We start from the raw sequence: 15,000 nt of genomic DNA on the forward strand, positions 1-15,000 counted from the left end.
AAAGACGTTATTCGCTTCTGCACACATGTGTTTTGTTGCTGTTGTAGTTGTTGTTATGGTGGGTGGTGGTGGCCGTCGTCGTTATTATTGTGAGTGTATGTTTGTGCTGTTGTTATTATTGTTTTTGTTTGTCTGTGTGTGCATCGAGAGTAGATGTGTTTGTGTCTATATAGCTTGTGTGCATCGTATATTTATATATGATTTAACTGTCTCTAATTTATACCAACTAAATAATTTAACTAGTAGCTGGAATAGTGTCATCTACGAAATATTTCCGTGTTCGACTATTCAACTAAACAAAATCTTATATTCTCTCAACTCATGATGAGCCATTAACTTCAGTTGCCACAATATTTTAATAATGATGCAAATATTTTTCTCCTGGTATCAAAAAATTGCTTTTATATGGGCCAAGGCCGATTATGTGTGAAATCGTTTGCATGATATAAATCTTCCAAGACAATGGTTCATGAAAACGCCGTCGCCTCCATGATAGCATTCACTAGACCCTTCTACTTGGCGGAAGGCGCGTCGCGATAATTAATACTATGATAATGATGATAAAGGCAATAACTGATATAATAATACTAATGGCTCTTAGAAAATAATAAACAACTGGTAATTAAAGTATTATCCTCATTTAACATGATGATTAAGAAATAATAATGAAAATAACAATGGGAATGATTATAATCTACATACTAGTAATATCGCAAGTAATAATAATGTTAATATTGGTGACAACAAGATAGTAACAAAGATGAAAACGATGTTAACAATATCAATGAAAACGATAAATGATAACCATGACAATCATCATCATAACTGCGAAAGTAGTTTTGAGAGGCGGCTTACGCCTGCCGAAGTAACTAGTAATCATAAAGGCAATAAAAGCGAAAATAATGATGATAACAAAGATACTTGTATCATTAATAGTCTTCCAATTGTAATGATACTTAAGACTAGAAAAATGACAATGGCAACTGGCAATAACGAATCTACATATATGATGAATAATTATGAAAGATAATGGCAATAATCACGATAATAATGAATACTTGAAAATTAAATTCTAATAACAATGATAATAATTGTGATATTAATGATAGCAACAATAATAATAACATTAATAATATTCAGAATAAGAATAATCATTATAATAATAACAATAATGATAATAACAATAATTATCAAAATTATTATAATAACAATAATAATAATGATAATGATAATAATTACTATGATAATGATAACAAAAATGATAACACTAGTAACAATAATAATAAATAATAACAACAATAACAATAATAATTATTATCATTATAAAATAAATAATAATGATATTAATAACACTAGCGAAAATAATAATATCAACAATAATAATAGTAATGATGATAATAATAATAATAATAATGATATTAATAATGATGATGACACATGATAGAAATTATAATAATAATGATAATACCAATAATGATAAGAAGAACAAGAACAAGAAGAACATTAATAGTAATAATTGTCACCGATACTCGCAAGGCTGGATGGTTCCCTCTTTCGCACCTCTGTCCCCGGCAGCTGTCTTCCTCCTTCAGTGGACGCAGGTGTTCACTCTGCTTTCACTTCTGACACTACTGTGGCGTAAACAAGCATATGCCCTCGCAAGGAATAGCTGCATAAAAGGATGTCCCGTCAGGCAGAGAGGCAGACAGCAGAGGAGACACAGAGATGCAGACAGATGTTGGTCTCGCTCATCACTGCTCCTCCCTCGGCACCCGGGGCACAGATCTCTCATGGAGGTTCACATGCGCCTTCCCAAATAACCCCTTTCCTTCTCAAGCACAACCTTATCACATCGGGGTGACAGCAGTGGAAGAGCTTCGCAACACCGAAGAGAAGCTCCTGCTGAAGTGCCTCCTCGCCTCCCTTAGTGCCAAGCCATCGCTACCGAGTCCTCTTCTGACCCACTACTTCGGGCTGACTATTCGCTCCTGTGGTTCCCTCTGATGACGTCGCTGAAGATGTATTCTCGCGCTCTACGGCGCTACAGTCGCCAATCCAGCCCACCTTCCTCGCCAAATCTTTGCAAACCCTCATCAGCATAGCTATGATGTCGCAATTCAACCATACACCCCCAATACTTCTTTGCTACTATTAAGAGTGTGTACCTCTTTAGTGCCAAATTAACTGTTGCCCTCCATATACCCGTCTACACCTTGCATATAAGTTGCCTTTTTCTTAACTAACACAAACACTACTAATCTCTCTTTGTCAGTAAAAAAATCAAAACTAACAAAATCACACACACTGAGACCAGACTCATGTGACACCCGCCCTCAATTCACACCTCATTCCCCTGCCCTAACCATTCTCCAATTTATATAATATTGTTGTCTTACTGTTTTTTTTTTTCAGTCTTCAGTGTTTTTCATTGCAAAGTTTAGTATGTTTAATTTTCTTCTCAGAGCAAATAGCTACATGTAAGTTTATTCAGTTATTATATTCGGTTGGCCCGTGTATATTATTTATGTTTATTGTTGTGATTTTACAGTTACCATGTCTCATCTCTCTATATAGTATATTTACTCATAATTCATTATTGCTTGTGTTTTTGCTACATTCTTTGGATTTAAACATTGCTGTGTTCTTTTGCCTCACTAACCATTCATTTATTCACACATACATGTCGATGACCTGCTTTACACACCTACTTGACTGCTCTATACGGAATTCACTCTAAGAGTATGAAATGCACCATTCATTTTACTTATAAATGAACTTGACTCACTTTCATGGTGTTATCTCAAGTTTGATATCTTGTCCTTAGTAATGCTGGAATTTATGCTTTAGTTTTAAGGTATTGGTGAATATGTAAATGGAGTTGATAATGATAATGATAATGATAACGATAATGATGCTGATAATGATGCTGATAATGTTTATAATAATGATTATAATAATAATAATAATAATAATAATAATAATAATAATAATAATAATTATAATAACAATTATCTTTATTATCATTATCATTGTTATTAATACCACTATCTTTATAATCATTATTATCATTATCATTATAATTATTATTAATATCATTATCATTATAATTATTATTAATATCATTATCATTATAATTATTATTTATATCATTATCATGAATATTATCATAACAACAATAAAAGTTGTATCATTAATGATAATGATAATAACAGTAATAATAATAATATTATCATTATCATAATACAATCAGAATTATAATCATATTCATAATTATAATTATATCTATAAAAATCATAATTATTAACATAATTATCATACAAGAATGATAATAATGATTATAACAATAATAATAATAATAATAATAACAATAATAATAACAGTACTAACAACAATAATAATAATAACTGAAGCACTCACAGAGCGCATACCTCCGCCAAGGCAATATGGTCACCGATACAATAAAAATCACGCTTGAAGAGTTTTATGTTTCCAGATCTCGAAACGCTAATGAATCTTTTCTAAAAACCGTGCATCCGGATCGTGATCCCGATCACAACCAAAGATTAATGGCATTGCAGTTGGAGTAAGTCACATCCCTGGTAATGATTTCATAAACCTGTTCATCACTTTTTGAGGCATCCTGCTTAGGATCCGGATCATGATCCGGATCACCACCACAATCAACGCTGGACTTAGGCGCACCTCAGATAAAGATCTCGTAAAAATCTGTAAATATTTTAGAGCTATCTTGCTAACCAACAAACAAACTAACAAATTACCAAACCAAAAACATAATCTTGGCGGAGGTGATGATAATAATAATAGGGATGATAAGTATAATAATAATAAAAATAATAATAATTATGATAGTAATGAAAATAATCATAATGATGTATATAAAGAAAATAATGATAATGATAACAATAACAACAATGTTAAGAACAATAATAATATTAGTATTAGCAATAAAGACAATACTACTAACAATAATAATTATCATTTTCATTATTATTACAATAATAATAATGGTAACAATAATAACAAAAATAATTATAACAATACTCTTATTATTATCAAAATTATAATTTCTATTTTCATTATCATTACAATTATCATTATCCTTATTATTACTATTATCATTATTATCATCTCATTTTTATTAAAATAGTTTATTCTTATCATAGTAGAAGTATCATTGTCAATGCTAGTGTGACTTTCATTATCATTATCAAGGTCTAGTTGGACTTTTCAGTTGCATCATTTGAATTGCTACCATAAATGGCCATAATATAGTTGTTATTATCACTAATGTAGATATTTTTTTATTATCATCAATCTAAATATCATTATTGATATTACTCTTTAGTACAATAAATATTGCCATTATCATGATAATCATCACCAATCATGTTGCATGGTTAGATGGTATGATTCTCCTCAAGTGCTTTCATTCGTGAACCAAATACAGCTCTCAAAGGAAGCGTACGCCGTGGCATTGGTTGCCGTGATGCAAGCGCTCGACTGTTGCGGGGCCTCAGGGTTGGGCAGGCAAGCGCGGTCACCGTAGTGCAGGTCCTGGCTCATAGGCCGCGACACGATGCCCAGCAGGAAGTGGCTCAGCTCGCCCACGACATACACATACGCCAAGACAATGAGGCCCAACCACGTCTTCACCGTGTCAGGCATGTTTGCCTGAAAAAGAAGAATAAGAATATATTGCAAATATTAAGAATAAGAAAAAACAATGCTTTAATATATGTACGCAATTCCTATGACAATTCCAGGTTTGATTAAAGAAACTTTCTCCGGCATTTTGAGCTCAACATGGCTCACAATACTCTCTCTCTCTCTCTCTCTCTCTCTCTCTCTCTCTCTCTCTCTCTCTCTCTCTCTCTCTCTCTCTCTCTCTCTCTCTCTCTCCATATCTACGACAAATGCTTTTCGGCTGGGCGGCAAGGTAATGAATTTGAAAACTAAATGTTAGTGGTCAAACTCTAATTTTCTCTATTTTTAGACACATATTTTACTGCCTAAAGGTACAGCACACTATTCATTGCACTAGTGGTCCAAAAGATATCTAGTTCCTGTTCTGAAACATAGGTGGTACTAGCATGAAACATTACCAGAAAACATAATTATTAAGTTCAGCACTGGCCAAACTCAAGAATCCAAGATGAAGGCTCATATGCAACAAAAGCGAGGCTATAGTAAAAAAAATCTCAGGAAGATCTTAATGGCAAGGATACCTAGAGTAAAGTACAGAGCATAAGCTCAAATCAACTCTATCATTCACTCTAGGTTCAGAAGAAAGTTCCGATCAAGCTTATACACAAAGCCAATGCAAACACTGATACGGGCCCTGTTATACCATAGCAACATTAAAAATAGGTGAAATTAACCACAAGATCATGGTGTCTAGACGTATTTGCTAAATGATAAACATTTTGAACAAAGAAAAAACAGTTCCAGGAAACCACATCTACATGCCAGAAGATTGGATGGAGCTTGTGCAGAAGAAACGACAGCATCATCTAAACAACGTCATGGGAGAGGTACCAGGGGGTCGACCCCTTCATCTGGGTCGTATTCTCCCTCCTCACTTGTACAACAGCCATTTTGCAATCATCCCGTTGAAACTCAAGGACCTGAGGGATTTACCAAGAACTGTACCTCCCATTCACCATGATTTCTGAAGGGATTTCAGGGAAGATGAAGGTGAAGAAATATGCAAAAACTTTGACTTCAGAATGATTTGTCCAAATATTTCAGTGAAACATATGTTATTTATTTAGATGTAAATTTTATACACTTTTCCATACAGATGATGTTGGCGAAGATGCAGAATTAGATGAATAATGCATGAGAAGTCTAGAAAAATCTATCAGAATCAAATACTAAGAGGAGAAAACTGAGTATTTCATTTCTTTATTGGCCACCTTGTAACCAGTGATCAGATATTTTTATTGCAATGGATTAGATATATAACCTTCCAAAGAAAGTCTAATAATACCATGTATCACAGAAGGTGAAACATGTACTTTGACAAAAGGCTTATGAAAGGAGTCTGTTCTACCCAACATCCCATCGAGAAAGTGCTAGTAATGAAAACTTGAGGCAATGGTTTCTGTTAAAGCACCACTTCTCCAGATATGTATTATCATCTCATAGTTTCTTTGAAAATTGCGAGTTAGACATATATGAAAATGTTTTTTTACGATAAAAATCTTCGTTTTTCTTATACAGAGCTGTGCTGCATAAGCTACAAATGCTATTGTGGTGTAACTCCAAAATCCCCGTTTATGAGAGATACATGCAACAGTAAGAGAAACTGTCAACTTTGACCAGAATGCTTTGTCACGGAGAAACGGGATATTCCAATGATATCAGTTAAACATATGTTGATATTTTTCTTGGGTTGCTGATTTTGGACAGTTTTTAAACTTTTAGACATTTCAAGGGGCGTATCGATACTTTCGATATTACCGTGGTATGAGAGTATCGATACAAATCGTGATGTATTGAGTATTATGATTATATCATATATAATCATTTTGAGTGAATGCAGGGTAACGAGAGAGAGGATAGGAGGATGGGACTGGAGGAAGGGGAGCAGCGTTCATTTCTGAAATTTCAGGACAAATTTCATATGGAGAATAATTACTATTGTATTGCAAGGAAATGAATGTAATTACTATTGTATTACAAGGAAAAAAATCTATGTAAATTAAAGCATTAACTTATTTATGTCCTTTATCAAAATAAATGCCACATTGATTTTAAAATATTATTTAGGGGAGAGATGAATCCAGGGCTGAGGAAATCTAAGATATAATATTTCGTTAAAATCTGCTGATTAGTCTTTATTTTGAGGGAGATTGATTATCTCAAAAGAGATCTTAAGAATGGTGGGGTAGAAAAACAAATAAATAAAAATAATCATCCACGTCTCTTACTTAGTCTATCCTAACACTTGATGCGCAGAACTGACTGATAACAAGGTACCTATATTACTGTTAAATGAACACATAGGAACGTGTAATCAAAAGGAGAAATACCTAAAAGTACAACACTCAGATACTGAGCCCAGAACCATTTGACTATTTAGTCGGACTGTTGTGCTGTGGTTCCGACACAGAGAATAATAAAAACAAAATACTATAGGGTGTTGTATCTTTAACCCTGTCTCTTCACCGTGAACATTGTATTGGGTGACTGTATAATGTAGACAGTGGGTGGGTGCTTCATGTGCAGGATGGTGTGAAGCGATGATGTGGTAGCCTAGATAGCGTTAAGTGGTTGCATGCCTTCTCGCTTGCAGCTGCCACCGCTGGCTAGCCTAGTGCGAAAGTGGGAGCAGCACTGCATTAGTCTCCCCTGCCAGTGCATAGCCTCTCCATCATTGAGACTTCTGCAGTGCCTCCTCCTGGCCACCTATGGAAACTGGTGCCTTGCAGTCCCAGGCTGAACTGTAGGGGATCTCGGAGCAGCAGGAGGCCCCAGAGGTACAGGGTCATGCCCCACCGGCATCCGCCAGCACGGAATGAAGCTTGTGGGGCAAATCCCTTGGGAACCCCACAGGTGGATGATGGGTCCTGCAACCTGCTGCCCCTTTTTATGTGGGGCAGCGTCGGCGGGAGTGCAGAGGTGGCGTCCACCCAGAGGGACTGCCCGAGGGTTAACCTCAGAAGGGAAGTCAGGGTGGGAGCTTGGAACATCCGCTCTTTGCGTCAGGATGATTGGTTGCCTCTACTATCGAGGGAACTGGGGAAGCTGAGAGTTGGGGTGGCTGCTCGATGCCAAAGTAGCAGGTGCTGAAGCCGATGCCAAAGTAGCAGGTGCTGAAGTCGATGCCAAAGTAGCAGGTGCTGAAGTCGATGCCAAAGTAGCAGGTGCTGAAGCCGATGCCAAAGTAGCAGGTGCTGAAGTCGATGCCAAAGTAGCAGGTGCTGAAGTCGATGCCAAAGTAGCAGGTGCTGAAGCCGATGCCAAAGTAGCAGGTGCTGAAGTCGATGCCAAAGTAGCAGGTGCTGAAGCCGATGCCAAAGTAGCAGGTGCTGAAGTCGACGTCGAAGTAGCAGTTGCTGAAGTCGACGTCGAAGTAGCAGTTGCTGAAGTCGACGTCGAAGTAGCAGTTGCTGAAGTCGACGTCGAAGTAGCAGGTGCTGAAGTCGACGTCGAAGTAGCAGTTGCTGAAGTCGACGTCGAAGTAGCAGTTGCTGAAGTCGACGTCGAAGTAGCAGTTGCTGAAGTCGACGTCGAAGTAGCAGTTGCTGAAGTCGACGCCGAAGTAGCAGGTGCTGAAGTCGACGTCGAAGTAGCAGTTGCTGAAGTCGACGTCGAAGTAGCAGTTGCTGAAGTCGACGTCGAAGTAGCAGTTGCTGAAGTCGACGTCGAAGTAGCAGTTGCTGAAGTCGACGTCGAAGTAGCAGGTGCTGAAGTCGATGCCAAAGTAGCAGGTGCTGAAACTGGCACTGAAGGGACCGAAGAAGACACAAGCTTTCGCTGGAGTAGGTGCTGGTGCTGATAGTAAGGCTGGAGAGACCGACTGTTTTCGTTCACCATACCTCGCTACATTTATCCTCCCAGGCTAGGGGAATTCTGCCTCATCATTAAGGCGAGGGAATGGGAAAGCAGAATGGCCTGTTGCTTCTTTAGCAATTTGTTTTTTTCTATTGTTCGCATAGTATGCACTTAATGAAGAATTTGCATTGTGTTCAAGTTTCCCTTTGCGATTTTTTTCGGCGCACTCCCGGCTCATGTGAGCAGCCACGCAGTATAATGTAGCTGCTCGCGGGAACAAGCACGTTAGTGTAAATTGGGGTGAGTGATTTGAAGACAGCACACCTGAAAAATGCCATGCCCTCAGCAATTTTAATGGTTTGGGGGATTTTCTCCCCTTTATATGTGATGAGTCACTGTCATCCTATCTTTAAATTCAATATGCTTGGCTTGCAGAATCCTTTCATTAGTAGAAAAACCCATAATGCACAATTTCGGAATCGTCCTCGATGGCCAGAACTGTTGTCTCAATTACTTAAATAAATCTAGTTTATACGATCCCGAAACTTGTCTCACTTACTTCAATAAATCTAGTTTGTGCATTGTGGGTTTTTCTACCATAGTATCAACACAGTTGGGTTGATACTATGGTTGTGGGAGTCAAAAGGGGTCGATAATCGCCTGGAGGTCAAAAGGGGTTGATAATCGCCTGGAGGTCAAAAGGGGTCGATAATCGCCTGGAGGTCAAAAGGGGTCGATAATCGCCTGGAGGTCAAAAGGGGTCGACAAACGCCTGGGGGTCAAAAGGGGTCGATAATCGCCTGGAGGTCAAAAGGGGTCGATAATCGCCTGGAGGTCAAAAGGGGTCGACAAACGCCTGGGGGTCAAAAGGGGTCGATAATCGCCTGGAGGTCAAAAGGGGTCGATAATCGCCTGGAGGTCAAAAGGGGTCGATAATCGCCTGGAGGTCAAAAGGGGTCGACAAACGCCTGGAGGTCAAAAGGGGTCGACAAACGCCTGGTGGTCAAAAGGGGTCGACAAACGCCTGGGAGTCAAAAGGGGTCGATAATCGCCTGGAGGTCAAAAGGGGTCGACAAACGCCTGGGGGTCAAAAGGGGTCGATAATCGCCTGGAGGTCAAAAGGGGTCGATAATCGCCTGGAGGTCAAAAGGGGTCGACAAACGCCTGGAGGTCAAAAGGGGTCGATAATCGCCTGGAGGTCAAAAGGGGTCGATAATCGCCTGGAGGTCAAAAGGGGTCGATAATCGCCTGGAGGTCAAAAGGGGTCGACAAACGCCTGGTGGTCAAAAGGGGTCGATAATCGCCTGGAGGTCAAAAGGGGTCGATAATCGCCTGGAGGTCAAAAGGGGTCGATAATCGCCTGGGGGTCAAAAGGGGTCGATAATCGCCTGGAGGTCAAAAGGGGTCGTTAATCGCCTGGAGGTCAAAAGGGGTCGACAAACGCCTGGAGGTCAAAAGGGGTCGATAATCGCCTGGAGGTCAAAAGGGGTCGAGAAACGCCTGGGGGTCAAAAGGGGTCGATAATCGCCTGGAGGTCAAAAGGGGTCGACAAACGCCTGGGGGTCAAAAGGGGTCGATAATCGCCTGGAGGTCAAAAGGAGTCGATAATCGCCTGGAGGTCAAAAGGGGTCGTTAATCGCCTGGAGGTCAAAAGGGGTCGACAAACGCCTGGAGGTCAAAAGGGGTCGATAATCGCCTGGAGGTCAAAAGGGGTCGAGAAACGCCTGGGGGTCAAAAGGGGTCGATAATCGCCTGGAGGTCAAAAGGGGTCGATAAACGCCTGGGGGTCAAATAGGGTCGATAAACGCCTGGGGGTCAAATGGGGTCGATAAACGCCTGAGGTCAAATGGGGTCGATAAACGCCTGGGGGTCAAATGGGATCGATAAGCACCTGGGGGTCAAATGGGATCGATAAACGCCTGAGGGTCAAAAGGGGTCGACAAACGCCTGGGGGTCAAATGGGGTCGATGGGGGCCAAAAGGGGTCGATAAATGCCGTGGGTCAAATGGGGTCGATAAACGCCTGGGGGTCAAATGGGGTCAATAAACGCCTGGGGGTCAAATGGGGTCGATAAACGCCTGGGGATCAAAAGGGTCGATAATCGCCTGGGGGTCAAATGGGATCGACAAACGCCTGGGGGTCAAATGGGGTCGATAAACGCCTGGGGGTCAAATAGGGTCGATAAACGCCTGGGGGTCAAATGGGGTCGATAAACGCCTGGGGTCAAATGGGGTCGATAAACGCCTGGGGGTCAAATGGGGTCGATAAACGCCTGGGGGTCAAATGGGATCGACAAACGCCTGGGGGTCAAATGGGGTCGATAAACGCCTGGTGGTCAAAAGGGGTCGATAAATGCCGTGGGTCAAATGGGGTCGATAAACGCCTGGGGGTCAAATGGGGTCGATAAACGCCTGGGGGTCAAATGGGGTCGATAAACGCCTGGGGATCAAAAGGGTCGATAATCGCCTGGGGGTCAAATGGGATCGACAAACGCCTGGGGTCAAATGGGGTCGATAAACGCCTGGGGTCAAATGGGGTCGATAAACGCCGGGGGGTCAAATGGGGTCGATAAACGCCGGGGGGTCAAATAGGGTCGATAAACGCCTGGTGGTCAAATGGGGTCGATAAACGCCTGGGGGTCGAAAGGGGTCAATTAACACCTGGGGATCAAATGGGGTCGAAAAACGCCTGGGGGTCAAATGGGGTCGATAAACGCCTGGGGGTCAAATGGGGTCGATAAACGCCTGGGGGTCGAAAGGGGTCAATTAACACCTGGGGATCAAATGGGGTCGAAAAACGCCTGGGGGTCAAATGGGGTCGATAAACGCCTGGGGGTCAAATGGGGTCGATAAACGCCGGGGGGTCAAATAGGGTCGATAAACGCCTGGTGGTCAAATGGGGTCGATAAACGCCTGGGGGTCGAAAGGGGTCAATTAACACCTGGGGATCAAATGGGGTCGAAAAACGCCTGGGGGTCAAATGGGGTCGATAAACGCCTGGGGGTCAAATAGGGTCGATAAACGCCTGGGGGTCAAATGGGGTCGATAAACGCCTGGGGGTCAAATAGGGTCGATAAACGCCTGGGGGTCAAATGGGGTCGATAAACGCCTGGGGGTCAAATAGGGTCGATAAACGCCGGGGGGTCAAATAGGGTCGATAAACGCCTGGGGGTCAAATGGGGTCGATAAACGCCTGGGGGTCGAAAGGGGTCAATTAACACCTGGGGATCAAATGGGGTCGAAAAACGCCTGGGGGTCAAATGGGGTCGATAAACGCCTGGGGGTCAAATGGGGTCGATAAACGCCTGGGGGTCAAATGGGGTCGATAAACGCCTGGGGGTCGAAAGGGGTCAATTAACACCTGGGGATCAAATGGGGTCGAAAAACGCCTGGGGATCAAATGGGGTCGATAAACGCCTGGGGGTCAAATGGGGTCGATAAACGCCTGGGGGTCAAATGGGGTCGATAAACGCCTGGGGGTCAAATGGGGTCGATAAACGCCTGGTGGTCAAATGGGGTCGATCAACGCCTGGGGGTCAAAAGAGGGGTCGATCAACGCCTGGGGGTCAAAAGAGGGGTCGATCAACGCCTGGGGGTCAAAAAAAGGGGTCGATCAATGCCTGGGGGTCAAAAGAGGGGTCGATCAACGCCTGGGGGTCAAAAGAGGGGTCGATCAACGCCTGGGGGTCAAATGGGGCCGAGAAACGCCGGGGGGCCAAATGGGGCCGATAAACGCCTGGTGGTCAAATGGGGTCGATAAACGCCTGGGGGTCAAATGGGGTCGATAAACGCCTGGGGGTCAAATGGGGTCGATAAACGCCTGGGGGTCAAATAGGGTCGATAAACGCCTGGGGGTCAAATGGGGTCGATAAACGCCTGGGGGTCAAATGGGGTCGATAAACGCCTGGGGGTCAAATGGGGTCGATAAACGCCTGGGGGTCAAATGGGGTCGATAAACGCCTGGGGGTCAAATGGGGTCGATAAACGCCTGGGGTCAAAAGGGGGTCGATAAACGCCGGTTTCTCTTTGAAGGTTTGGGTTTGACAGCTGACGTTCGTACAAGAAATAAAAACACATGAAATATAACTTGCTGATATTAATTTATATATTTTAGAGTTGTCTATATATTCTATATTCTGTTTTCTGAAACATGATAATAATATAGCCTTATTAAAATAAATTATCATTATTTGGAATCACAAGGCAATGGACCGTTAAAATAATACCTTTTCCTACATGGATGCAATAACTATTTTATTGCTTATGATTTGAACAATTACAGAAAACAGTTTTCCTTTGTGTTTCCCTATGTTTCATGAAATATTCACAAGGGAGAGGGATACAGACCAACAGTTTCGCAAGCTTGGCATGCAGCTTCATTTTCTTTCCTTGTGGAAAGCAGTTCCCCTCACTGTGTATATGAAAAAGCATATCTATTAGATCAGAATCTATATATTTTCATACATGCATAGAGGCGATAAGAAATCAAGGATTCCATGAAGGCTTCAATCGCCTGAAAAGTCTTCACAACCGGATGCCAACCTGAGCGAAAGCTGTTATATAGTATCTGCATACAATACACTTCCTGCTGTTTACTACACAGATCCAAGAGAGTAAGAGGGGAACAGTGAAGACAAAGGAAAGCGAGAGAGCAAAAAGAGAGAGTGGGATTAATACAAAGAGAAAGAGTTATGGACAATAATTGAAATTGCGTACCTGCCATACATTTTCAATATCAATTAGTTGTTAAGTTCATCGACTATACCGATTTACTCCTAAATTACAAGCTTGTTGCGAACATTCCATATTATACTAATATACCATGCTAATATAGGACTGAGCATCGAAATGACGGCACGAAACGACTGTGAATAAGCCGTAACGCATTTCATATACTCTGTGTGTGTGTGTGTGTATAATTTATATATATATATATATATATATATATATATATATATATATATATATATATATATATATATATATATACAAAATCTCTCTCTCTTCATCTTCATCTATCTATCTATCATCTCTCTATCTATCATCTCTCTATCTATCATCTATCTATCTATCATCTATCTATCTATCATCTATCTATCTATCATCTATCTATCATCTATCTATCATCTATCTATCATCTATCTATCTATCATCTATCTATCATCTATCTATCTATCTATCATCTATCTATCTATCTATCTGTTTATCATCTATCTATCTGTTTATCTATAATCTATCTATCTATAATCTATCTATCTATCATCTCTCTCTCTCTCTCTCTCTCTCTCTCTCTCTCTCTCTCTCTCTCTCTCTCTCTCTCTCTCTCTCTCTCTCTCTCTCTCTCTCTCTCTCTCTCTCTCTCTTCTCGCCGGTTACACACTACAAAATAACTATTCGTAAACGTACGCAAATCTACATGTGTAAAAAGTAACTTTCTAAAATTAATAGACGTAAATTATCATCCTATAATCTGCAGTAACAAATAAAACGACATTCGGACGGAGAAGTTACTTGCAAATCAAATATTAACTCGCACGGTGCGCTTTCGTCGCCACGCAATCTACCAAACGAACAGAACTCGTCTCTTGCATCACACGATCATACATACCAACATCCTTTCTTTCTCTTCGTCAACAAATAGTGATTTTCATAACTCCCATGATCGCCACTGCAACTCGAAATATTAATAAGCTATTAACATGACAACCAAAAAGCGTTCAGCTTGACTTGATATTACTGAGCTGTAAATATCCTGCGGTAAAGACATGCGTAACTTGAGCTTTTCTCTATTAGGAATATTGTCCTAATTTGGCAGTCTTATGATTGACATTCTGAGTCGCACTTTTTTCATCGCTCTGATGTCAAAGAAGCTGACCCATGCGATTGACAGTCCCTTTCAGATATACTTCATACAATGACTCTCTAAACCCTAGTTGTATAAAAAGGGCATTCTGTCGTCAACGAAAGTTTGTGTGACGCCATTCTACCACATGAACAAATATAAGTATTCAAGAACACATCCTTATCTATTCAAAACGTCAAGCTATACAGACGTTTCATGGACGTTTGCAACACAGGTTGCTCTAGTGGCCACGTGTACAACAATCTCAAGTGAGTTGTAAATATTTGAATTATAAGATTGCTAAGCATTAAGCATACGTTCTCAGTAACTGTCAGTAGTTGAAATAACAATTTTCATGGCCACCACTGCCTCCATTATTAATGTCAATATTATCAATTACTATCAGGATTTTTATAATCATTCAAATCATTTTGATTATTGTTACCACTAGGTCAGCACTGCCGCCCATGACTGGTCATGCTATTCCATTGAAAACGGAATACCCTTAGCAACATTACATTATTGAATATCATATTGTTTTCATTATCATCTTCACAACCAGTGGTTGTGACGATGATATTCATTTTGTTATGAATATCATTATCTTGCTAAAATAATAACCTTTTTTATTTTAGATAT

General features: G+C 40.8%; 1 protein-coding gene across 1 annotated transcript in view; it reads right to left on the reverse strand.

The window, feature by feature from the left end:
- Positions 1–3,383: 3,383 nt before the first annotated feature.
- Positions 3,384–15,000, reverse strand: part of LOC138864501 (uncharacterized) — a 34,796-nt gene continuing 23,179 nt past the window's right edge. The window contains exon 2 of the mRNA XM_070131661.1: positions 3,384–4,692. Coding sequence (XP_069987762.1) covers positions 4,438–4,692 — 255 coding nt within the window. The 3' untranslated portion in view covers positions 3,384–4,437. The remainder of the gene's footprint in view (positions 4,693–15,000) is intronic.

Source organism: Penaeus vannamei, chromosome 2 (genome assembly GCF_042767895.1).
Source record: "Penaeus vannamei isolate JL-2024 chromosome 2, ASM4276789v1, whole genome shotgun sequence".
NCBI classification, from domain to species: Eukaryota; Metazoa; Arthropoda; class Malacostraca; order Decapoda; family Penaeidae; genus Penaeus; species Penaeus vannamei.